At 39.2% G+C, this 26792-nt stretch overlaps 2 protein-coding genes across 10 annotated transcripts in view; both read right to left on the bottom strand.

The window, feature by feature from the left end:
• Positions 1–26792, bottom strand: part of SCAPER (S-phase cyclin A associated protein in the ER) — a 678157-nt gene that overhangs the window by 72700 nt on the left and 578665 nt on the right. For all 9 annotated transcript variants that reach the window (XM_077128470.1, XM_077128471.1, XM_077128472.1 and 6 more), the window contains 2 exons: positions 20208–20363; positions 2826–3063 (listed from right to left, as the gene is read on the bottom strand). In XM_077128470.1, coding sequence (XP_076984585.1) covers positions 2826–3063; positions 20208–20363 — 394 coding nt within the window. The remainder of the gene's footprint in view (positions 1–2825; positions 3064–20207; positions 20364–26792) is intronic.
• LOC143656384 (putative ATP-dependent RNA helicase DDX6) lies at positions 24152–26198 on the bottom strand. The gene has a single exon (XM_077128466.1). It carries the CDS (start codon positions 25888–25890, stop codon positions 24439–24441), a length of 1452 nt encoding a protein of 483 aa, XP_076984581.1. The 5' UTR covers positions 25891–26198; the 3' UTR covers positions 24152–24438.

The raw sequence follows: 26792 nt of genomic DNA, 5'->3' as shown, positions 1-26792 counted from the left end.
TTGTATTATTCAAAATCTCTGTTTCCTTTTTTGTCCTCTGTCTAGAGATCTATCCATTAATGAGAGTGGTGTACTGAAGTCTCAAATTATTATTGTAGATGTGTTTTACATCTCCCTTCAGTATTGTCTATGTGCCTCAGGTATTTAGGTCTGGCTTGGTGCATAAATATTTACGACTGTTACGTTTTCTTGATGAATTGTCCCTTTTATTAACTCATAGTGTCCTTCTTTGTCTCTTTTAATTGTTTTGCATTTGAAGTCTAATTTGTCTGATGTTAGTATAGCTAACCTGCTCTTCTCTGGTTGTCTTCCTTTCTTTTTATGGTGCAAGAGTAACTGGAACAATAAGGTAATTATCAGTGAATGCCTTAAAAGCCCTGATGCTAGAAATTTTGGATATTTGGGCCCCTCCAGATGCTGATGAAAAGTCAGAAAGATACTATGCTAGATCTTGGGAAACAAAAGGATGGCGGTGAAGACCTAGAGAACGGGAGGACAAGGAAGGCACCTGGACGTTTTCCTGGTTGGTGCTCCGATTATGATGAAAATGGACCTGGGAATAATAGCAAATGAGAGACAGCGATAGCAAGACTGACTAAAATAAAGGAAGCGGGAAAGACAGAGTATAGACAAAAAAGAAAAAAGATAGAAAGGAAAGAATTAAGAAAGAAATATGACGTTGTATGAGAGACAGAGAAAAAAGAAACAAAGCACTGGTAAAAATCAGCCAAGAAAGGATATTCCACTTGCGGCACAGAATTTTTGATTCTGAGAATGGCTTGAGCATTCTTGAGCCACGTTGGGATTCTGTTTCTGGCAAAAGTGGATAAAGTAGGGGATACATTTTGGGCTGGATATGACAAGGAGGTGGAGACAAAAAATCTTGGTATTTATCTTGTTTTGGCAGGAAGGGCTCCAGTAATAAGCTTTTGATTTATTCATTGTGTTTTAAGGCCACTAGGGAGAAAGGATGGTTGGAGATTCAGTGGTGCTCCTTTGCGTGTGATGCCACAGAGGACATGAGTTCAGAGGAGAGTGGAGGTTACAGGGATCTGGGGTTCCATGAGAGTGACTGATGGAATGGCTGATTTAATACAGGTGCTTCTTTATGATGTAGAGTAACCTAGTAGTAAAAATCCTGGTTAGGAGACACATGAAACTAGAAGCTAAGAGATAGTTTTTAGATATTTGCTTTTTTATAAACCTTTGTATCTCAGTTTGCCTGAGCTTCTGTAACAGATACCGCAAACTGGTGGGTTAAATAGGAATTTATTGGTTCACAATTCTGGAGGCTAGAAATCCAAAATCAAAATTAAGGTGTCAGCATTCCTTGGCTTTAGATGCATCTGTGCCTCTGTCACATGGCAATCTGTACCCTTGTGATTTCTCCTCTGGCTTCCACTGACTGACTGTGTCTAAATATCCTCTACTTATAAGGTCTCCAGGACTAAGGGTTAAAACTTGAACATGTCTGCGGCGGGGAACATGTTTCAATCTACCACACCTGAAAATCATTCTATTTGGAATTAGTTGATAGGTAGACTGCTGGGCTTTTATGTTCCAAGGACAAAAAATTAGGGTCCCCTGATTTCCAAGCTGTTACCAGACAGAACACAATGGGTATGGGTTTCATAAACCAAGCTATGTTCACCCCAGAGGCAAGAACCACTTGGCATATTCTGGAGGATTTATCTCCTGTTCTAGGTATGCCTGTAAATTCCCATGATGCTACATATTATGTAGTTACCACCCAAGACTTGTTCACATGCTTTGAAAACTGAAAAGCACTATTAACCCTAAGGGAGGGATTTCTGTTCTTGTTTTAGAAATGAATTTTACAAATTTGAAAATTACTGGCTCTGATGAGACAGCTTACTCACTAATTTCCCTTTGTAAGCAGAATGACAGGAAGATGTCAATTAGAAAATAGCACATTTTTCATCAACTACAAAACAAAAACATTTCTTCCATCTCAGAACAACCAAAGACCACCATTTTCATACATTCCTATCTCTATAACCTTTTTCCCTTTGAGCAAAGCAATTCATCCAAATTATGGGTTCGTCATCTGCCATGTTTGTTCCCTTTCTAATGAAATTGCTTGACAGTTAATAAATTGAATGTGAAAGTCTACTCCTTGGGGCTTGCTCTGTTTTAAAGGTTCAGTGTTTTTGAAAATCAAATTTCCTACATGAAAAAAAATCTGTTTCTAAGCTGACAATCTAGCATTATAACATAAAGCAATTATTCTTTCTTTAGCTATAAAAACTTAATTTATAAGGCTATGCACATTTAACTATACAGGTACTTTACAATGAACACAAATCAGTTAAATCCTTGACAGAAAATCATATCAATCAAAATAATTTATCTGATTTTGGTTCTGTGTAGATAAGAAACGATTATTTCTCTAATATTTAAAAGTTGATAGGATGATAAAGTCACTAGAGAAATCAAGTCAGAAGATTTATAGTATCAGTGAAGCATGGAGTGAGTCTAGGTTTTGGGGTCAGATAGTTTTGGGGACCAGTCTGGCCTCAGCCATGTATAACACATTGGACAAATTTCTTAACTGCCAGTTTTTCCATCTATACAATGGATATAAGAATATTTTGCATTGTAGTTATGAGGATAAATGAGAAAGCATATAGAAGCATTTAAATCAGTACCCAGAAGGTAGTAGAGCCTAATAAATGGTATATATTACAGTTCCATTTATTATAAATTATTACATATGCTATAATGTAGGAGAAGAATCTCACATCCTTTTCCACTAAAATATTAACTCTTGGTTAGTTAACACCAAGTCAAAGAAAGGTTTGTACCTGAAAAGAAGGCAGATCAAGAGCTGCAAAGCTGTTGAAGAAACGTAAACTCTGAATGGCCACTTGAACGGTGCTCTGGGTGTAACTCTCCTTGGGACTGGCAGTGCTGGGGTCTGAGATGGTGCCGTGGAAGAGGACACAGTAGAGCATATGCAGAACTCCAGCCAGGTCTGTGGCCTGAAGAGCAGCTGTAAATCCTGTGGGATCCTGGCGATTATTGTCAAATATCCTGTACGACCTGACAAAGAAACATTCAACTCTTTAAGATAAATCTACTTAAAGGATGTTAGTATTTTTGTAGGTCAAATGGAACAAAACAAGCAGACCGTTAAAAGCAAACCATCTGAGTTGTGTAATAAGGTAACAAGAAACCTCAAGGAAGAAATGCTGCCCTCCCCCTAGTGCACTGTGGCTTGCCCTTTCTTCTCCCTGGAAGATCAGGCTGCTGCAGCAGCGGTAACCAGGCACTCCACAGCCAGTGCTGAGGCTGCTACCACCCTCCTCACCCTTTGCTGCCTGGGTAGTCTCACTTTGCTTATTTCTAGGTCTGGGCAAACTAGACAGAACCCTTGCATACTCTTGGCTACTCACAGATCAAAACCACCACAGCTACCTTTTTGGATACATAAAGGGAATCTTCCCAGGGAAGGCTGCTACCAGGAAAGCATGAGACCTCAAAAACCCAACAGCGTGTTGGCACACTGTAGTAGGGAGACCCTTCAACTGCTTTTGAAGGCACTTCTCCATCATCAAGGAGTAGGTGGGGATGGGCTGTGGGAGCTAGACTCCCAACAACAAGCATGTGCTAAATTAGTTTCATGTAAATCATCATGAAGTCAACTTAGTAACCGTGGCAGGCAGTGTTATGGATGAACAAGAGGCAATGGCAGTGGAAAATGGATTCCTAAAATCAATCATGAAGCCAGCACAAGCTTGCTAAATCCACCTCATTCCTGAACTCAGGTATACATGAAATGTCTAGTGACTAAGAACAGGCAGTTGTAGTAGTCATTCCTTTTATTGGCAAGCATTTATTCATCCTTTTTTATCCTAGAAACTATATCTAGATATCTCTGAGGAACCATCTTTTCCCAACTTGTAGCCAACGGGCTTCAGATGGGGCTCCCCTCACTAATTCTCTGGGTTGAAGGATGTAGCATGTGGCCCATACCTAAGGTAGGCTGCCCATTTTCTTTCTTTAGCTGCAGTGTGGTTTCAAGGGATGAAACATGTTGAAATGGGAGCTAAAGAGATGGCAGAACTGTTTTTGCTGAATTGTTTGGAAAGAAGCCCTCACTTTTTTTCTATTAGGTTGAATGTGAAAGATGTAAGGTCTGCAGCTGCTGCAGCCTCTTGCTCTAACCACTGCACAACCCTCAGGTTTTTCAGTGCTGTTCCAATGGGGACAGTTGCCTTCCTTCATAGATGTAGCTTTTCCTCAAGAAAAGAAGTTACAAGTTTCTTTTCAGACCTTCTTTTAATCGGTAAGATATGTACAACATATCTTACATTTCTAGCATAGGGATGATACCTTTCTCTAGTTTTTAACACCAACACAGGTTTTTCCTTACTTTTTGTTGTCTCTTTCAGGTGAAATCTGGGGTGGGAGGGAGGAGTCAAAGGTCTCTGCTTACTTACTAACTTAACTCAGAAGGCACTCAAAAGATGCCAATAATGAAAAAAGAATTGGAAGTTGTCAACTGGCAAGTTTCTGGTATCTTGTCTCTCTCATTTTCTCAATTCATAACTTATTTTTTCCAAAAGGATCATTTTACTTGCTTTAATCGGCTAGTTGAATCAGTTTTATACATAACTATGTTAACCATTTATTTCCCGAATGTGCACTATTTCTGATATTGCTAAGACTACAACCAAGTGATATACCATCCTTGCAGAACTTGTTATCTTCTCAAGAAAGAAGCTCTCATGAAATACAGTCATCTATCTATGTGGCAGGATCTGCTAAATGCATTTGCATCTTCTATTGCATCTCACTTTTATTACGGTTTTTCGGTTTTTCGTAGTTTGTTGGGAAGCTATTATTCTTCTGCCTGAGGCAACTGTGACCCAGAGAAATTTGGTGATATGTTCAAGTCATATAAATTTGTTAGTGGCAAATTTGAATGTTCTACCCAGGACTTCTGAGTCCTTAAAGAGCAGTACTTTGTCCAAGGACCAAAACCTTTTTTTCTCTCAATGCCTTCTCTTAAGACAAATTTGGGGATTATGTGAAGCATTAAAGTACATAGAGACTGTTAACGTATTCTTGTATTATCATGGAGAAACACTTTTTGTCTTATGGCATTCAATAAAAATAAAAGGTTAGGATATTTATTTGCTTACAGGCATGTCTGAACCTTTACGAAGTTCTGCAAGCTAATGGCAGTTGGCCCTTACCTTCTTCCATTACAGCTTTAAGAGGTAGAAGTCAGACCCTGACTAGAGACATGAGTAGAGATTAATGTGTCTGAGTTTATTATATAGGTTCCAAAAAAGGGGCCTGTGTTTGTTTAACATTGACTGCCTTTTAGAACCAATGACAGGTTAGAAGACATTTCTCCCTAATGCTAATTTCTAATGGATTTTCAGAACCTCGGGGATGAGTGATATCATGGCTGGTGGCAACAGTTTTACAGCTCTGTGATTCAGAGCTCTGACCTCCCCCTTACTGCTTGTGTTGTTTTTAAACTGATTGTTAGCATATTCTAATGCAGATATTCAGGCATATAGCTTTCTCACTTAAAATACTTTGTGAAAGTCTATCTTTTGAAATATTTATTGACATGAATTCACTGCTATAAATTCCTCAAAAGAATAAATACAAAAACAATCTAAAAACTCAGTGAGTGAAGGTCACCAGAACAGCTCCTCCCTCCCTCCTCCTCCCCATTATTGAGGAAACATGAATCTGATTATAAAACAACACATCTCAGGATGTTTTGCAATTTTCTAATGAAATAAAAACACTGAGAAAAATCAATTAAATATACATTCAAGAACTCAGGTACAGAAATGGTTCAAAATGAATGCATTATTGCTTCATGGAAAAGACTATTCATTTTTAAATGAGTCCATAGAACATATCCAGGGAGAGGAAGGAAAAGTCCTGTCTGCAATATTAGTCCTGGCTTTCACAGACTAATGTAGACCTGAAGGGATTTTAGCAAATGTTTACTTTTGATTTAGCCTGAAATACAGATAATTTTTCCATGAACAGGCCACTGGCTCCTGTTGGTCTTAACTGTCAGTTCTAATCGCTTAAAGCCTAAATGTTTATAATAAAAATGAAAAAGGTCTTATTCCTATCAGACATAGGATATAAAGTTTTCTTAAAAAAATACATGGAATTTTTGAAAAAACTGATCTGAAATTCTGTATACTACACTCTGAGATGTTCTGTATTTTACAAGATTTTAAACTGCTTTTGTTTGGTCTCCAGGACTAGAGACTTCAGTAGTGTATTCATTTCTGTTCACTGAAAGCTAGATTCAATTAGGAAAAGCTATAACTTTTTTCAGTTTTTTTGTACAGCACCTGAAAACCCTATTTTGACTTAAAGAAGAGTACAACTGGGCAATAAAATGAATAAATGCCATGTATCAAGTACCAACCATTCAATCTTTGGTATTTTAAATCACTTATGTACCAAGTCTTAGTTAGCTCAAAAAAGTAGCTGTGATAGTCTCAGACACTGTAATTCTCCTTTCTCCTGTTTGTTTCTGGATTATTTGCTCTCATCAGATTCCTGGGTTGGTAGCATCCACTATGACTCCTCTGCTACTGGTGATCTTCTAGACTGCTCTCCTGGACTCCTAGATTTTGGTTTTGTTCAATCCTTTAGTTCTGGAATCCTTGGATCATCTTGTGAAAATGTCCCATTTTAACCCCTGACCCCAGAAAACTCCACTCAAAGGTGTCCACAGTGTTGGGAGTGGGTGGTATTAACTCATTGTCTCTCCCAATGATGGAAAAGAGTATTACTGTTCAAGAATATGTGAATTTCTTCTTAGAGTTATTCCAGCTTTGAACTCTTACCTTCTGGGATAGTCTGGGCAGGCTGACCTGCATCTAATGAGACTACCAATTTATCAGGCTTTGTGCTGAATTCAAGGCAGCATGATACTCTATGAGATATCCTCTCTTTAAAAAGTCAAGGTACTTAAAAAAAAAAAGTCAAAGTACTTGTGCTCAAGGAACAATGAGCAGCACTTGTGATGTGCAAGGCCACGGAAGATCTGCCTAGAGGAGGGTTACAGTCTAAAAGGGGGAAAACGGGCGTATTAGCTTCCTATTGCTGTTGTAACAAATAAGTACAACCTCATGGCTTCAAACAATACAAATTTATTATCTTACAGTTCTGGAAGTCAGAAGTCTGAAACGGGTCTCACTGGCCTAAAAAGCAAGGTATCGGCAGTGGTAAATTCTTTCTGAAGGTACTAGGGGATAATCTGCTTCCTTACCTTTTCCAGATTCTAGAGGCTGCCTACGTCCCTACGTCCCTTCACTCTTGGCCCACTTCCTCCATCTTCAAAGCCAGCAGTTAGCATCTTCAAATTTCTCTCCAACTCTGGCTCCCCTGCCTCCCTCTTTCACTTATAAGGCCCCTCATGATTATGTTGGACCCACCTGAAAAATCCAGGATAATCTCCTCATCTCAAGAGCGTTAACTTAATCACATCTGTAAAGTCCCTTTTGCTGTGTAAGGTAATACATTCAGGATTTCTGGAGATTAGGATGTAGATATATTTGGGGGGGTCATTATCATGCGTTACTCCGGGCCTATTCAATCATTCAACAAATATTTACTTGAGGGTCTACTATATGGAAAGCATTATTGTAGGCACTGGGGATTCAGCAATAAAATCTATGTTCTTTTCCTCCTAACATTTACATTTTAGTGCAGGAAGACAGACGATATACAAATAAACAATTAAATATATAATATGTAATGTACAGTATGTCAGGTGTGAAATGCTTTGAAGCAGGGAGACAAGTAGGGAATGAAGAAGTACGGAATACTATTTCACACCGGGTGGTCAGGGAAGCCCTTTCTAAGGTGCTATTTAAGCAGAATTCTTACAGGGAGGAAGGAAGCAAGCCATGTGAATATCTGTGGGAAGGAGGCAGAAGAGCAGCAAGGCCTAAGACGTGGAGTCAGGATCACACCTGGCCACTGGGGCAGGAGCAGAGGGAGTAGGTGGAAGAGCAACAGGAGATGTGGTCAGAGGGGGCACAATGAGGAGATCAGGTAGGGTCTTAATGACCACTGTAAGGACATTATAAGGCTTTTACTGAACAAGATAGGCAGCCACTGGAAAGTTTTGGGAAGAGGAGTGATGTAATCTGACTTAGGTTTTAAAAGGATCACTACAGCTCCTGGGTTAAAAAAGTCTTGAGAAGCAGGCAGAAGCCAGGAGACCAACAGGAAGCTGTTTCAATCATCTGATGAAAGACTGATGGTAGTTGGACTAGGATGGCATCCATGGATGTGGTGAGAGGTAGATTCTGAAAATATTAGAAGGGAACATCACAGGATTTCCTGATAATGGACGTGGGTTAAAAGAGAAAGTGGACTAAAAAAAGGCTCCAAGATTTTGGGCCTGAATAATTGGAAGAATGCAAATGCCATTTATAGAAATGAGGAAGACAGTGGATAGAGCATGTCTGGAGAGGAAAATCAGGAGCTCAGTTTTGGACTTGTTAAATTCGAGATGCCTATAGGGATTAAGGTAAATCAGAATACAGGGTAAAGGATGATATGGTCCATAATTTAAAACTTTAATTTCCATGTGAGACCAAAGGAAGAGATGTTTATTTGGTACAAAATTTATATTTTGGGTAGCATATTATCTAATTTAACTTGTATATTCAGTTTATTGGAACATTATAATTACATGGAATCTGAACAGGGTGTGAGATCTTATTGGTTTGTAGAGGTTATTGTGATGTCCCGATACATCCCACGGTAATATGGGTAGAGAATAAAAAAATATTTGCAAAGTCCTCTTGCGGACTAGGGAGAAAGAGAAAATACTCAAATTCCCCATCTTGGGAATTCCTGATATTCTTGCAAATAGTAAGGACAACCAATTCAATAGGCTGAGCCCTCAATCTTGGGGTTTGCCCCTATGAAACATATTACTACAAAGGAGAAGCTAAACTTATATATATAATTATGTCTAAGAGTCACCCCCAGAGAACCTCTTTTGTTGATCAGATGTAGCCTCTCTCTCTAAGCCAACTTGGCAGGTGAACTCACTGCCCTATCTTCTACATGGGACATGACTCCGGGGTGTAAATCTCCCTTGGCAACGTGGGACAGAACTCCCAGGGATGAGCCAGGACCTGGCAACATGGGACTGAGAAAGCCCTCTTGACCAAAAGGGGGAAAGAGAAGTGAGACAAAACAGTTTCAGTTGCTGAGAGATTTGAAACAGAGTCAAGAGATTATTCTTATATATTATATAGATATCCCTTTTCAGTTTATGGTGTATTTGAGTGGCTGGAAGGAAGTTCCTGAAACTGCTGAACTGTATTCCTGTAGCCTTGATTCTTGTAGACGATTGTATAACTATACGGCTTTTATAATGTGACTGTGTGACTATGAAAACCTTGTGCCTGATGCTCCTTTTATCCAGAGTATAGGCAGATGAGTAAAAGATAAGGGCCAAATAATAATAATAATAGTGGGGGGATAAAGGGTAAAAAAATTGGGGAGTTTGAAAGACTAGTGGTCAATGAGAGGGAGGGATAGGAGTATGGGATGTATGTATTTTCTTTTTCTGGAGTGATGCAAATGTTCTAAAAATGACACGGTGATGAATACATAGCTAGGTGATGATACTGTGGAAAAAAAGAGAGGTAAATTACATAAGCAAACAAATAAAAAGATGCTTATTAGACTTCCAAGCAGAGATACTGGATTAGCAGTTGGGTAAAAAAAAAAGTTTCCCTTTTGTCTCTTTTGTTCACTGCTATCTCCCAAGGGTTCAGAACAGTGCCTGAAACATAGTAGCCAAAATAATTTGTTAACTGACTGAATAAATAAATGTCTGAATTCAGAGAAGTCTGGGCTGAAGACATCTGAGAGTCAACACACTGATGGTATTTAAAGCCAGAGCTCATATAGTGAGTGGGTATAGACAGTGATCAGAGGAGAGACTTGGGGTACTCCAAAATTGAGAAGTTGGGGGGTGGGGGTGGGTATAAGGAAAAACCATCAAAGGAAACTGTGAATATAGGAACCAGTGGAGTAGGAGGAAAACTAGGAGGCTCCAGCACCAAGAAAAAAAGTGAAGATAGTTTTTCAGAGAGGAGAAAGTGAGAAATAAAAAGTTTATTCAAAAATAAATATGAGAGCTGAAAGAAAGATGAAAACTATAGGAAATGACTATTAAGTACTATTTTTAGATTACAAGAACTAAATACATCTGTATAGGATGGGAAGAGGATTAGTGGGAAAAAGACTGAGAAAATCAACTACCAGTTCAAATGAGGAAACAGAGTTGCTTAATTACCAATGAATATAATTCAAGTTTGACCTAATTAATAGGAGTAGAATACACACAATGAGGAAAGTTAAAGTCTTCGTCCACTGCACTGTCCTACTACTGAGTCCAGCACTGGCTGCTGCATGATACTAAGGACACTAATATATCAGAATGTCTTCAAGGAAAGTGACTTGAGTGGTGGAAGTAACTGGAAACAGTGTCACCTGAGGAAATTCTGAAGGAATTGGGATATTTAATTCAGAACTGGATGACATGAAGGCTATCTTCAAACTGAAGCGGTATTACACTTGCATTTTATGGCCCAAGAAGAGAGAAGTTTTGGAAAGCAGATATTAGATAAACATTTAGAAAATTTTTATAACTAGAAGCCCAAAAGTGAATTGAGCTGTTTAGTGAGACATTACATTCTTCCCCATCCTGGAAGAGGCAAAGGATCACATGCCACTGAGGTAGCAGAGGGTACTCAAAATTTAGCTAGGCATAGGACTGGATGATATCTAATATTCTGTACAATCCTGGGACATTATAAAAGATATGAATCTACTTTGAAAATTAATTTCATATCCACACCCACAGTAGTGCTCCCCCAACATTATATGCTATGAAGACAGGAGATGTTCAAAAGAGCCTGTTTAATGCAGACCTAATTTGAGACTCTGTTGAAGAGGCTTAGTGGAAATGTGAGGGAAAGAGAAAGCTCAGGATGGAATAAATGTATGCATAAACACTAAAAGACAGCTTGGACATTTGGTTAGAGCAAAGGATAAACACTGCGACAATAGAAGAGTGGGAACAGTAGGGAGGGAGAGGCTCAGATATCCAGGGGGAATTTCCCAAGTACCTGATTACAAGTTTCAACTAAACTCTTTAGAGAGTAAACAGACACTCTTTACTTTCTAAGTTAATAGGATCATGCCATTCTCCTGCTTAAAATCCTCCAGTGGCTTCCCATCACACTTAGAATAAAATAAAACCTAATCTCTTTCCTCATCTCCTGGCCTTTATTAGTTCTCTGACTTCATCTCTTACCACTTTCTTTCTCACTCACCACATTCTAGTATTCCTCCTCTTTTTTTTTTTGGAATACATCCACCTCAGGGTCTTGCCATTCTTCCCTGGATGTTCACATGGTTGACTCCTTCTTAGCTTCAGTGTCAACTGCCCAGAAAGGCCTTCCCAGACCATGCCATCTACAGAAGTGCCTGCCTAAGTCACTATATTATCCTGTTTTCTTTCTTCATATGACTTACCAGCAGTTAAAATTATTGTATTTGATTAGTGATTTATTGTCTTTTCTCCCAAGTAGACTATAAGCTCCATAAAAGCAGGTGTCTTGTTCACTAGTGGATCCCCAATACCTAGACAAGTGCCTGGCATACAGCAAGTGCTCAATAAATAGTTGCCAAAGGAATTAGAGTGAAGGAAGGGAGAAATGATCTTATAAGGCATTCCAAAAGAATGGGGACCTTGGGATCATTCCTTCATACCTTAGAGGAAGAAGAACATGAAATGTCAGCAGCCCTTCTTTCTGTGTTAAGAGTAGGCCCAGGATGCAGAGCTCTGGCATATGTCAGTGGTGCACACCGATGTCTGCTAGCTCTGCCAGTCAACAGCTTTTTCCTGAGTTTCTAATTTGTATCTAGCCTGGTGCTAGGTGCTGGAAGGAGAAACTGCTAGGATATTTAGTCTCCTTTCCTTTGGGAAATCTCTTTCAATGAAGACATAAACCTTTTATGCAGAACAAGAGAACAAGTGAATTAGCAGTAGGCAAATATCAAATAAGAGATATAAACAGAGGTGCCATCTCAAATTTCTGAGGCAAGTATCCCTCAGACTGAAACAGGGCTGGATTGCATTCTAGAAGAGACAAGTGAAAGATGACTAAAGTTTGGGACCTTAAAATGTAGTCAGATAACTAGAATCATGAGCAGAATAAGGTGATCAGAATAGCCAACTTTGGATGAAGGTAATGAACTCAGGATCTGACATATTAAATACAAGGTCCTGATAGAAATATCAGTAGGAATTCCAAGAGGAAATATCTATCAGGGCCTTCACACGCAGGTAATCTGTGCCTTAATCTTACTTATCTCTGGCTGGGTTTACTTTTTCCTGCCTATTTTCTTTTGTTATAATTTTATAAATTTTAAATGAAATATGTTTATACCTATGTAAGCCATATCATGATTTTTTGGAATAAGGTGAGGTGGGGTATAGTAAATACATACAAAAATAGCATCTTAGTAAAGAGGCTAGGATGATAGATGTGTTAGTTCCCACTTGCCTCTACTTTGTCCAACCTTGTGAGGGAAGAACTATCAGATAAATTTTTATGTCAGGAAACAGACTTTGAGAAGCTAAGGAACCTGCCCCAGGTAACAGGAAAGCAGGAGTGGAATCCACATCCTTTTGACTCCCAATACTGTGTTCTTCAACATAGCAATACACAAGGGTTTCAATCTTCAGATTTCCTCTGAAAGTCCTGATCCAATGGAGTTTCAATAGCCAGTGCATCCTGGACATAATCTGCTGCCTTAGACTGGACAATCTTCCTTCATCATACCCCATCGCCTCTAGGAGTGGTGAGCCACTGAAGGTTGCTCCTAAACCTTAGCCCGATGTATGGGGCCCAGCCAGCACTCCTTCTCTGGTATAGTACCTAGTACATAGTGGGAACCCAATCTGAATTGTACCAATGAAGTGCTCATTTTTCTGTTCCTACAAATCAGCTGGGATTGATCTTTCAGAGACAGTCCAGAGATTCCTCCTCCTATATTCTTCTCACTCTCCAGATCTGAAGGATGCTGACACTCACTCCTCTTTATCAATGTGGGGACTGTTTTGTCCCCTAGGACTGTGTGGGCAAGACTGCTGAATGCTACTGGGGTAATCTGTAAAACAGCCATAGTAACTAGAATAAGGAAAAGGAAAGCAAAGGAGGAGAGTATGGGGTAGGATGAGAACCAGGAGAGTTAAAGGAGAAGAGCAGGGTTAGATAATTCTGCCAGTGCCCGGGAGATGAGCATGGTACCTCCTGGAGCCCCTTGAGATTCGTCCTCCCTAGGACCACGGGTGAGGTCCACCAGTGGCCCCATACCTCCCAGGACATCCTGGTGACTGGGTATACTGGAAGAATCACTTAAGAAAACACTCCCTTGAGCCATGCTGGAGAGGACCATCCCTAGTTCTCCTGACCACTCCTACTGCAGCAAAGCTGAGAGGTATTGACTCTTATGGATATATCTGTCACTCCTAAAGAAAGCTCCACCCCCTGCCTAGACCTCCAAACCCAGCAGAGACCTGACCTTATGACTTGGTAAGGTCCAGAAGCCACTGCCATCACAAGTAGACAGCTTTCCCAAGACCTCAGATGTGGACTGAGTATACTTAAAATCTTTTCTTTCTTGTTGTTCAGTTTAAATACACAGTCATCCTCCCAAGGAACCAGGAGACCCTTGCTGGCCCCGTGATCTCACCCTGGCTATGCTCAGCATCTCTACTCTTCTCTGGGTTTTAGTAAGTGTGTCATTCCATACCTGTTTTCCTTAAGCTAAGCCATTCTCATTTACAAACTCACAGTCAACAGCCATATTTCAAACCTTTTAGTTCTTTTCCTCATCTTGTTACCTTGTCCTGCCATTTTAAGTACTGAGTTAATAATGCTCTTCTCCAGTTATCCCAACTGTAGCTACTGGAAAAAATAACTGATCTGCCATGTGAACCCCCAAAGTTCTGATGCCATACTTATTGAGATTCCCCTCTCCAGCATTTCTAGCTGGCCCCAAGTACCCAGCCTCAACAAACCACTTTTTGTGCCTCGCTCACTGCGAGTTAAAAATTTTCATCTCTGAGCACAAACCCCTGTTTCCTTGTCCAGCCAGGTGAAAAATTAGATTCTCATTTCTAAATGGCTGACTGTCTCTTTGCCCTATCAAATGCCAGCAACAGAACCACTATAAATGCACTAGTAGGACATTAAGTCTTAAAGAGGCTGATGCCAAAGACTCTGCCAATCAAGACATGTTACTGTTAGGCTCTGATGCTCTTCCCTCATTTCCAACTGGACTCAATGTTATTTCCCAGCAGCTTCCCTCTTTTAAGTCTCCCCATCGTGCTGTTATATTTCCTTGCCTCCTGGATATGTCTTTCTCTGCAACTGCTCTCAAGGAGCTCTCGTCTTCCACTGTCTTAACCATATACTCTTTAAAGGAAGCTGTACAGTTGGGCATCTCAAATATCCAAACTCTGAATTCCACACAAAATCAGGCTGGTCCTGAAGATCCATTGGGCTCATTCTTGCTGGAATCGAATTCAATTCTGGCAAGAATGACTTTGTCTATTGTGAACAGAATCTTTCTAACCATACCTCTATGCTTGAAACCCTTACCCAGTAGACTGGTGAGGCACTCCAAGGCCTACAGATCTCCTTAAATTCTCTAACCAATGCAGCCATGGATACTTGACTAGCCCTTGATTACCTTCTGGCTGCAGAAGAAGGTGTATGGATCATTGCCAACACTTCCTACTGTACCTGGGTTAACACCTCTGGAAAGGTTGGAGCAAACATTTAGGAAATCTTCAGACAGGTCAAATGGTTGAACAACATGAACCTTTGTCCAGGGGACCTCTGAGAACCCACGAAGGGCTTTCTGCCTACAGGTGCTTGGTGATAGTCTCTGATCTCCCCGATTACGCTTATGTGCCTGCTCCTCTTTGGCCCTATAATCCTGTGGTGGCTCACAGACTTTGTGGCCCAACAACAGGAGCTACTGGACTCTTTTTCGTCTCACCTATCTCTTATCTCCTTAGGCTACCAAAGCTTTAACCAAAAAGATAATCCCCCTAGGTGTTTAGGAAGTTTTGAGACTCCCTCAACCAAAAGGAGGGAATATAAAAACGGGATGGTTAAGGACTGCACTAATCATCTTGATTTACTTGAGCACCCATATTATCCAGGGGAGAACCAAGGGGACTGAGAATCCAGTGAAACCAGCTGAAAAGCTGTTCCAGCTTGACATACCTGATCCCTTGTGTGCCCATGACATTTCTGCAACTACAGGAAACACAAGGCTAGAAAGACCAGTTAAGTTAGCCATGAAAGTCTGCTGATGAACATTCTGCTTCTGTGGTATGTGAACTGGCCAGCCAAGTCCAAGGACATCCCACTCTGAAACCACTCCTAGCAACACCCTACTTCCTCCTAAGGCAGCCCAAGTCCCAGATAGCTCATTTAAGCTGTTCCCTAAATTCCATCCCTTGAGTAGGTGCTGATTTCTGGCTCTGGCTCAATAAAGCTTCATTCTTGTCTTTGCAGCAAAAAACAAACAAACAAAAAAACTGATCAGAGACCGAAAACAAACTCCCTCATCCAGTAATGAATTCCCTATCATTGGAGAGATTCCAGTATAGACTGCATGATTACATGGTAGGGTTACTGAGGAGATTAAACCTGAAAGAAAGACTGGATTAGGTGACTTTAAAGTCCCTTCCAATCAATAAAATATGGCAGCAGGTTAGATCTGGGTACAAGGAAGAGAGATGAGACAGAGATGATGAAGGCTGGAGTGTGTGGTTACAAGGTCTTTGAGGACACAATCATCATCTGAGCCATCTCTGCTTTCTCCCAAGCCTACCACAGGGCCTGGCACAGAGCAAGTGCTACATAAATATTTGTTCAATGAATGAATGAATAGTTCAGGCAGGCAGAGTTAAAGTTTACCTTTGAACATGACTGGTTTTCAAGCACCCTTAAACACTTAAGAAGCACTCATTTATATCCACATAATTAATGAGCTAAATTACAAATCATTCTTTTCTTTTTATTACATAGGTTTCCAGAGATCTTGATTAGAATACATTTTGTTAGTTTAGTTTATGGATGTGAAAATTAAAAACACAAACACATAAAACAACAGACTTCTTTTTGCATACAAATACTCTAGAATCCAGACTAGTCTTCTCCAACCAATCTGATTAGTTAGGTTTGACAAGTTCCTTTCTTCCTTTTAGATATAAGGATTTTAAGTTCTTTCACTGTGATTTCACTGCTTCCTGGCCCTCTTGTTGTAGTACCTATGATAGTTATAAATACAGTAAATGATTGCTGATTGATTGAAAGGCTTTTGCTGCCTACAATTCATAATCAGTCATTACTGTTCTGGTTCTATTAGTTTTGCTAAACAGATAGCACCTTTTTTTGGGAGAAGGGGGGTGATACTTGCATAGCCTCAGCTAATTACAGCAGTTGAACTGCTGCCCTGTGAACTAAAAACTACCCTTTTCTCTTTATCTTTTGTAGAACTAAGAATGGAAAACTGATCAAAGTAAACGCCAAAGAAAAAGGCATTTCTGAAAGTCCCATTCCAAATTGTTGAATTTTGTTTAAGTGATTAAGAATTACAGTTTGTGAACAATTTCCATATTAAAATTCTTGGGTAATCCTAACATAAAATCAATCCTTTCGACAGAGGATCAAAACTTCAATTTTTACTTAAAGAAATGCAGTTCATTGTTCAAAACCAAGCCTGGTACAAAAATCATCAGTTAGCACTTTTCTCCTCTATGCTGACGCAAAGATTAACAGCACAAATTCTGACACCCAAACTGTCTTCCAGAAAACCTAGGTTAAAATTAGGAGATTAAGGCCACAATAGAAAAGTAGGGCATGGGGAGACCTGCTGTAATCACCATCACAAAGGCTGGGCCACCAGCAGACTGCAGAGTGTTTACTCAAAACCTTCTACTGTCAATTAGTCCACTTAATTATCTCAGGGTCTGCCGGTACAAGAGGCAGTTTTTGGAGGCCTCTCTGGCTCGTCTTTGTCTTTTATTCCTGCTGGTCACAAAACGGCTTTCATAGCAAGACTTTCTCGACTCTCTGACTCTGCCTAGCTTCTCCTTAAAGCCAGAACAGGCTTTTTGTGAATATCTCCATTACAGCAACAACTGCACTACTTTCCTTCTTGGACATGACTGTGACCTAGCACAGAAATTCTATTTAATGCATGTTACAAAGTGCTTCAACAGGTCACTGTAGTTTATGGTTTAGAAATATAATTTCTACAAAGAAATGGGAAGTAGTATAGAATGGTCTATAAATATTAGAGGTAATGAATCTGTGCCCTTCTTTGGTTTCCCATGGTCTGGCACTGTTCAGAAATACTGTGTGACTGAGGAATGAGAGGAAGAGCAGCAACCAGGGGCTATTTCCCTCGCCCCTTTCAGATATGCAGCTTACAATGATATGCCAAGAATTTCCTAGGTAAATTAAGTCAGGAAACTAACTGAACCTTTTTTTCTAGAATAATCTAATTTTGTAGCAAGAAATTTGCCAAGCAATTGGGATTTGGGAAGAAAATTACATTGGGGGAAAAATGGACTAAGATTTGTTAGGAACCAACAAGAATAAATCACTGATTTATTTAAAATCCAGTTATGAGTCACAGAAGCAATTACATTTCAGTGTGTGCATGTGTGCACAAACGCTAGACTTTCTTCCACTCAGATAATCCTTAGGCATGTCTAGGGGAAAACTCATTCTTCTCCTATGGAAAACTGTTTCTTATATTCCTGAATTTGGTGACTGTACACCTACCACTCAAAAGTTTCAAGTCACTGTGCTATACTCCCTACATTTATTATACTTCCTTTTAAATGTATTTGTGCCTTTCTATTTCTACTGCTCCTATAGGACTTCACCATTTCTCATTTGGATCATAAGAGGGGCTCTTTATACTCCTTCTGCCTCTAGGCTCATGCCATTCCAAAGGGACCCTAGCATTAACCTGTTCATTAGCATGTCCTTTATCAGTTTTCCTCCCTTCCCTTGTTTCAGGGTATTGGATATATACATGGATATACCAGGTATTTCTTGTTTGTTTTGAAGTAACTGTACAATACGGTGATTGGGGGAGAGAGGCAGGAAATGAGTTCAATAAATATTAGTACTTGGGGGACTCAAAGGGAGGCAAGAGCTTGATGTGCCAAACTAGCATGGTGGAAGACCACTGAAGTTTTTAGAGAGGGAACAGCAGGCTCAAATATGTGTTACAGAGTGATCCCTACAGAAAAATGTAGAGTGCTTTCCCTGTAAGACAAGGGGTGTGTGAATGACTTTTTAAGCTTCTTTGAAGTTCCACAGATTTCAAGCTACTGACTCTAAGTGAAAGCTGAAACCCACAAACTGTAAACAACCAAATATCCAAATGCTTGAAAGTTTGAAATATTTATCTGGATTCAAGGAACGAGTGCAGGGGATACAGACTTGAGACACTGGCACATTTGTATTGTAGTGTATACAAAAGAGCTGGTAGGGACAGGTCTCCTGGGGGAAAAGATACCTCCCTTGGAGGGTCCTGGTCACTGCATGGAAGATAGCTGGGCAGTATGCAGCCTCCAAGCTGGTAGGTGCTAATGCTCTGCATGGAGTAGTGTTACTGCTGTCAGTCAGATCGTACCATCTGACCCTACTTAGGTCCCAGACCCACAAATAGTCACTTTCTGAATTCTCTTCTAATACCCGGAGAGTGGGCTCTGCTTGCATTTCTAGATGGGGAACAGACTAAGTTGGAAAGTTAGGGTTTGGGGAAGTTACTGTATAGTAGGCCTAAATCTTTTCAGAAAGGCCCTTTCTTCCTCCTACTGCCCATTTAGTTTTGTTTTTTGGGGGTACATGAGCCAGGAATCAAACCCTGGTCTCCTGCATGGCAGGTGAGCGTTCTACCACTGAGCAACCCATGTATCCTGGAAACAGACTGAATTGGAACACTCGAATCCAGGCAATATTTGGCATGCTTGACATCTTGGACAGTCTTAATCTTCCTAGAAAGTGACTGGGAGTAAAGGGATCAGGTAAGAATAAGGAAGAATAAGAGGGTTTAGGGGTCTTATGTATAATAAAAATTGTTGAGAACATTCATCTTAGAAAACAATTTGCCTCTCTTGAAATATTCTGAATATAGTCGCAAGCATCCTGAGTTCATTGAATATGGAAAGATAACACTTCTTTAAGTATCTAGGCTTTAGAGGTTTCAAATAATTAGCTTCCTCCTTGAAAGTCCCTAAAAATATATTTATTTGTATGTGGTGCTGTTTAGAATTAAATTGTAAGAAAATTGTTTTACTGAATATCCTCATCATACCCGAGGGATATATCATATTGCTATCAGAAACACTGAATCATCTGTAATGATTCTAATTGGTGGGAAGGGGAGAGAAAAAACACCAGAGGAAGTTTTCCCTGTTCCTCTTAGAGAATTGTTATTTTTTAGTATAGTCCATTGGAGGTATAGGGGGTCTAAACAGCCAATCTGACCAATTGTAGTCCCTGGCATACCGGCTGCACCATGCCCATGGATCATATGTAACTTCAAGGACTGCCCCCTTCCCCTCACCACTTATTCATAGGGGTACCTTAGAAGAAGTCAGAGATGGGAAAAAATTAACATAGGAAAGAGTATAACTGAAAGCAGGTGAATGGTGGTTGTGGACACTGAGGCTGTACTCTGTTGTGCTGAGGGCCTGTTCAGTACAGTCTAGGCTTCGTCACTGATTCTGACTCAAGGAGAATTACCAGACTTCTCTGAACCTCAGTGGGAGAGGGACTAGGTGACGTCTAAGGTCTTTTCCAGCAATGACAGTCAAGTTCATGACATCAGCAAGAAAAATTGACTTCGGCCAAAGCATGTGGCCAGCAAAATGAGAAATGGAAGACAAGTCTTAATATGGAAAGTCAATAAGGACAGAGGAAGGACAAAGAGGGAAAGGGACGAAGGTGACCATCTGCATACCTACAAAATGACCCTAAGACAAGCAAAAAACAAGAGATGTTTAGAAAGTTGAGTCTAGATTGGGACTGAATAAGAAGACTTACCTTCCAGTGACAGCAAAGCACAGCATGCACATTTCATGTAAAAGTCCTGCAGCATGCTGCAAAAATGTGGCCACCTTGGGATTCTCATCCACTGGGCCTTGTACTGAGAGAAAGCAGCTACACAGCTTGTCGATCAGACCTACGTTCACCATGTAGCTAGAAGAGAGGAGGAGAGAAATGTGATTTATCAATCTGCAGAGGTCCCTAAATGCTAAATCATCGCAAATACAGGCCTAGAGCCCTTAAACAAGCAAACACTGCATAGGTTCGAAGAAAGCATCTCAGGTAACAATCTCCTTAAATTTAGGCCTGAATAATCGCTGTCTTGGCTAAGTGATTGTTCTCTCTCTCTCTCTCTCTCTTTTTTTTCTGGCTATTCTGATGCTCTTTTACAAGAAAGATGAATGAAAATGATTATCTGAACATTCTTTTTACTGTCTAAAGAGCCTGACAATATTTGAAATGATTTATTATGACCTCTGAACTCACAGAACAGTACTTTTTAAAGACTAGAGAGCCAAATTCACCAGAATGCAGGGACTCAGAAGATAAGATGATGATACCCAGACACAATCTTGTTACAACATAAACTTCTAGTGCCACTGAAGGTTCTCCATTTTTTAAAACTCTGTCACCATTAAGAAAATAACAAACAGTGAGAATCTAATTGCTTTCTGTTATGAAAAGTGCCAGTCTGATGGCTGACAATGACATTTAAGAATTCACTTTCATCTTTTCCATCCATTAGACAATTTTCTAGAGCTGTTTATTAAACTGGACTGACAACAGTAGAGCTCTTTTATTATTTCATAAAATAGCAATCACTGAAACTAATATTTTAAAACCATAAATGACCATACAGATAAATCAGCCTTAGCTCAGAAATTTTATACTAATTCAGTGCTACTGTATTTACATGTATGAAAAGAATGGGACTGTGAATATGGAAATTCTGAAAATCAACAGATGTTAACTTTCAGTGATATGTGCAAAGGAGCTGAGGTTTCTGTAGGTAAGTGCACCATAACCCCCACCCCCATTACTATTCATTCATCAATACGTCTTTTTGCAAAAGGAATGAAAACCTGATGAACAATTTATGTTTGCAGCTTCCTCTAAGATTATTACTTAGAAGGTGTAAATTAATGACCCCTTTCTCATTTTACATTAGGAAATGTATTTGCCTGAGCCACTGAGCCTCTTCTATAGTTTTAAAATTAGGAAGTATAAAATGTTACCCTCAGCCCTATTCTCTTATAATAAAGGAAACCAACAGACTGACACATACGTACATACTGAGGATCTTCCCTGATTTTATAGAATTAGACCTTTAAAATTGGCTCATATATTGGAACAGTACTTTTTAACTTAGAAAGTATTTTTACAATAATCATCTCAGTGAATAATCTAAGAATCCCATGAGAGAACAGATCATGGCAGCTTGGATTTTTGTCTGCTCAGCATATTTTCCTCTCCTATTCCACGTGGTCCTGGTGGGATTGTTAAATATGGTCCCCTCCTGCTAGGTAGGATTAAGCAGGTGTTCCAGTACAGCCAAAGTAATCACAGGGATAAGAGGACCAATCAGCATCTTCTCTGGGATTACCCTATGGCGCTAAAAAGAAAAAAAAACTCTTTCCATTGGGAGGACCTAAATTGAGAGATATGAGTCTGGGGGTTGCTAGCAGCTAGCTTACTTGTCATATAGAGAACACTGGCCTAAGAATGAACCAAGCAGAAATGAGCAAAAGAGAGGCAGAACCCTGATGGCATAACAGGAGCTTCAGCATCTAGTTCTAGACCTTGTCCTTGCCAGTTACATGAGTTATTTTATTATCTTTTGTGGCTTAAGTTATTTCAAGTTAGATTTTCACCATGTGCAGATGGAAGAGTTTCTAGCCATGGGAAGAGAATAATTATTTTTCTGATTACATAAGTAATATAGGTCTATTATGGAAATTTATATAATACTGAAAAGCCAGAAAAGAAAGAACTGACCATAAGTTCGCTACCTAAAGATAACCAAGTTTGACATGTTTCCTTTCATGTTTTCTTATTTGATTTTTGCCCACTTGATTAACATTATACCGAATCTCATTCAACTGACTGTTTTAGGCGCTTTTCTATGTCATTAAAACATCTTGGTAAGCATCATATTCCAAATTTTAAAAAATTCTATCTTTGACATTTTTGAACATACACCAAAAGTAGGCAGAATAGAATAGATCCTCATGCACCCAGCCCTGACCACCAGAACTCACAGCCAATCCCACCTATCTACATCCTACTATTCCACATTCTGCATGTTTAAGCAAATCTAAGACATCAGATAATTTCATTTGTAAATATCTCAGTTTGTATCTCTAAAAAAGTAAGGACTTTTAAAAACATAACAATACCATTACTATATCTAGAAAATAATATTTCCTTAATATTATGAAATGACAAGTGTCCAAAATTTCAAATATCTCATAAATGGTGTAACATTTTTAACAGATTTTTAAAAATTATGACCCAAGTAAGAACCATACATTGTAGTTGGTTGATATGCCTTTTTAGGTCTCTTTTAATCTATACTTTGTCCCTTCATCTCTCTTCTTTTCCTAACAATTTATCTGTTGATGAAAACTGGTTATTTATTTGATACAGTTTTCCACAATCTGAATTTTGCTGATTACATTCTTGTGGTGTCATTTAACATATTTCTTTGAACTACGTATTTCCTATAAAATGATGTAGATTCTAGAGGTCTGACTGGATTCACAAACATCTTTTTTTAAAACAAAATAGTAACTAGTTTATTAGGGAACTTACAAACTTGGAGCTGGTCCTAGGCGGCTGTAGGATATTCAGAGCAGTGTTCTGTGTCCAGGGGATTACAGGGGTTAATATCAGGTAGGAACAAGGAAGGCACAGAGCCAGGGTGGGATTTGCAAGATTGTAAACTGAATGTCATTTATTAATGGTAAAACCAGTGGAATACTTTTGGAACTTTTGTTTGTTTTCAATATTCACTGTTATAAACTATGTTATAATGAACATTTTGCATAGAAATTCTGTCAGAATTTCATATTACTTCCCTAAAAGTAGAATTAACTAGTCAAAGTATATGCATACATTTATGAGGAGGTTGGTATTACTATATCCATTTGATAGATGAATAAACTGAGGCTTAAGGAGGGTAAAGCACTTATACAAGCAGAGAGCTAGAATGTACTAAGGTCTTCTGACTCCTGATATGAGTCCTTTCTCTAATATGCTGCCTTCTCTGTGGCATTTTTTGGGTCCTTACTGAGGTATGAATTTTTTAAAACAAGGATGTAAAATTATTTCCGAGACTAAATTAGTGACCACAGAATGCCTCAAAACCGCCTAGTCTTAAGAGGAACATAGCTTAAATAGAGTTCCTGTTCTAGCCTTGAAATAGCCAGAAAGGAGAAAAGAAGCCAGAATGAATAGAAATAAAAAACATAGGAAAACAAAGCCAAACTAATTGAAAAAAACTATTGTTGAGCATGGGATACTTTCTGAGATGGTCTCTGATGGGGCGACCTGGAGGTCATCTATGGTCCTACTAGTGATTCTGATGGATATTTTTCTAAATTGTCCGGGTTTTGAGCTATTTTATAATCTTTAGATGACTAAGAAGACAATGAAACTAAATAAATAGCTCTAAAATGTCACTGCAGAGAATTTAAATTTTTTTCAACCTCACAGTTCTGAGGGAACAATGCAGAATATTCTAATGGACATTAAGATCAAAGATAACATATCTTTTACTACAAATTAAAAAAAGGACAGTGAGGAAATTGTTTTTGGGTGCTGGGGAAAACAAAGTTTTTAAATTAAATAATTTAATTATTAAATTAAAAAGGAATCAGTTGACCATAACTGTGAGGGTTGATTTCTTTTTTTTTTTTTTTTTTTGCTGAAAAAAATTTTTTTTGCTTTTATTATTATGGAAGCTGAATTTGTCTTAAGTATGCTCACATTATCACATTACTTAGGAAGGCTGCATTCAAGAACAGCATTTTATGGGTTCTAAAGAGACTCCCACACCTCATTCAAGAGAGATTTACTGTTTCCTATCATTTATGCCAACAACTATTTTCCTCTATATTGCTATTATATGGCAGGACAAATTTCCCTAAGGAAAAAGAGGCTCTTGATTTCTTTCCTTTCATTAAACATTCCGCTCACTTGGATATTCTGTCAGGTACGCACATGCTTGTTAAGGTTTCTCATCTTCTACAGGCTCGCTGTGGTATTCTGCCACATACAGGCTCTTGTCAATGTTGCTTGGGATGGGTTTAATTTCTGTTCCCAGCTGTTCTTCAATACTTTTCAGGTTGAAGCGATCATCATATGTGATCAAATTTATGGCCAAGCCAAGGTGACCAAAGCGACCTGATCGTCCAATACGATGGAGATAGGTCTCTGCCAGCTTTGGGAAGTCAAAGTTTATCACCACATTCACAGCTTGTATATCAATACCTCGGGTAAACAGATCAGTGCAAACAAGATTGCGGCATAAGCCATTTCGAAAATCATGAAATACACGATTTCGATGTTCCTGCCTCATTTTAGCATGGATATAGAAGCAAGAATATCCCAGTTGGGAAATCTTCTTGGCTAGCAATTCAACTCGCTGAGAGGAGTTACAGAAAATGATTGACTGGTTTATCTGAAGCCTGGAGAAAAGTGTGTTGAGGCAGTGTACTTTTTGGCGCTCAGTTACATATGCGTAGTACTGGGTTACTCCCTTCAGAGTTAGTTCCTCCATCAAGTTAATTTCATAGGGTTTTTGCAAATGGGAATTCATGAACTTTTGTACACTAAGAGGGAAAGTAGCAGAATATAGTAAAATCTGCCTGTTTTTAGGTAGCGTGAGAATAATGTCCTCCATTATCTGCACAAAATCCTGTGACAGCAACTTATCAGCCTCATCCAATACTATCATCTGGACATGATCAACCTTTGCTACTCCTTTCTTGATAAGATCCAGGATTCTCCCAGGAGTAGCTATCACCACGTGCACTGTATCATCAAGCCTCATTATGTCATCCCGTAAATTGGTTCCTCCTGTAGTTGCCATCACTTTGGCCCCTCCCATGTGTTTGCTGACCTGGATGCAAATTTGACTGACCTGTAGAGCAAGTTCTCTAGTGGGAACAATCACCATTGCTTGTATATTGTCCTTCTTCAGGTCTAGCCGTTCAAGTAAGGGAATGAGGTAGGCACCGCTCTTGCCTGTTCCATTTTTTGCTCTAGCTAAGATATCCCTACCAGATAAAGCAATGGGAATGCTCTCCTCCTGAATAGGAGATGGCTTTTCCCAGCCCATTTCAAAAATTCCCATCAGTAACTCCCGTTTCAAACAGTAATCTTCAAACTCATTTCCTTTTGTGGAGGTCACATCCGAAGTTTTGATTCTTAGATCCTTTGGAGGGAGTTTTAAAGTCTTTTTCCAGTCATCACCAGGTTTAATAGTGGTGGTCATACTCTGTGCTTGTTGTTGAGTGCCATTATTGATTGTGTTGGTGTTTTTCAGCTGGTTCATCTGTTGCTGTGTCTGTGTTCCCCCTCCTCCGGGGCCACCACTGGGCTTCACAGGGCCCCTCAGCTGACCATTTTGACTGGAAAGACCCATTATAACAGGGTTCTCTGTTCTGGCCGTGCTCATGCTGTGTTAATTGTAAAGATGTCTCTTTCAAACTTTAAAACTTTTGAAAGTCAGTAGAGAAACTGTAATAACAGTTTATTAGGCTCTCCAAAATGAAGAGATAAATATAAGTCTTGCTCAATATATTGAGTCCTTTATTGCAATGCAGGCAAGCACCTGTAAGTCTCTGAACAGTAAGCAGCAGTAACTTGCACCGGATCAACTTGTATTTTTTTTAAAAAGCCCTCTAACAAGGTTGTTATATCTGAATTCACTCACTTCAATCTCCGCCGCTGTCTGCTCTCATGGCGTCCGAGGGTTGATTTCTGAGCTCTCAATTTTATTCCATTGGTCTATAAGTCTGTCCCTGTGCAGTACCATGCTGTTTTGATTACTGTGGCTTTGTAACAAGATTTTTTTTTAACTTTTCAAGTTGTCTAATATAACATATATTACAAAGCAAAGAAAGAAAAAAGCAATTGTTTCAAAGCATTCTTCAACAAGCAGTTACAGGAAAGATCCCAGAGTTTGTCATAGGCTACCATATCACCTCAGATCTTTCCTTCTAGCTGCTCCAGAATATAGGAGGCTAGGAGGAATAAATATTTTTTATCATCACAATTGACTTTTTCTTTTTTTGTGAAAAATAACACATTCAAAAAAAGCAAAAAATTTCAAAGCACAGCACAATGATTAGTTGTAGAACAGATTTCAGAGTTTGGTATGGGTTACAATTCCACAATTTTAGGTTTTTATTTCTAGCTGCTCTAAGATGCTGGAGACTAAAAGAAATATCAGTTTAATGAATCAGCAATCATATTCGTTTGTTAAACCCTACCTTCTCTGTATAACTCTGCCATCACCTTTGATCTTTCTATCCCACTCTTCAGGATATGAGCCATTCCAACTTTTTCATGTTGGAA

This window comes from Tamandua tetradactyla, chromosome 14, assembly GCF_023851605.1.
Source record: "Tamandua tetradactyla isolate mTamTet1 chromosome 14, mTamTet1.pri, whole genome shotgun sequence".
Lineage (NCBI taxonomy): Eukaryota > Metazoa > Chordata > Mammalia > Pilosa > Myrmecophagidae > Tamandua > Tamandua tetradactyla.
The sequence above is the reverse complement of the archived record's forward strand: the minus strand, read 5'-3'. Positions and strand labels throughout refer to the sequence as shown.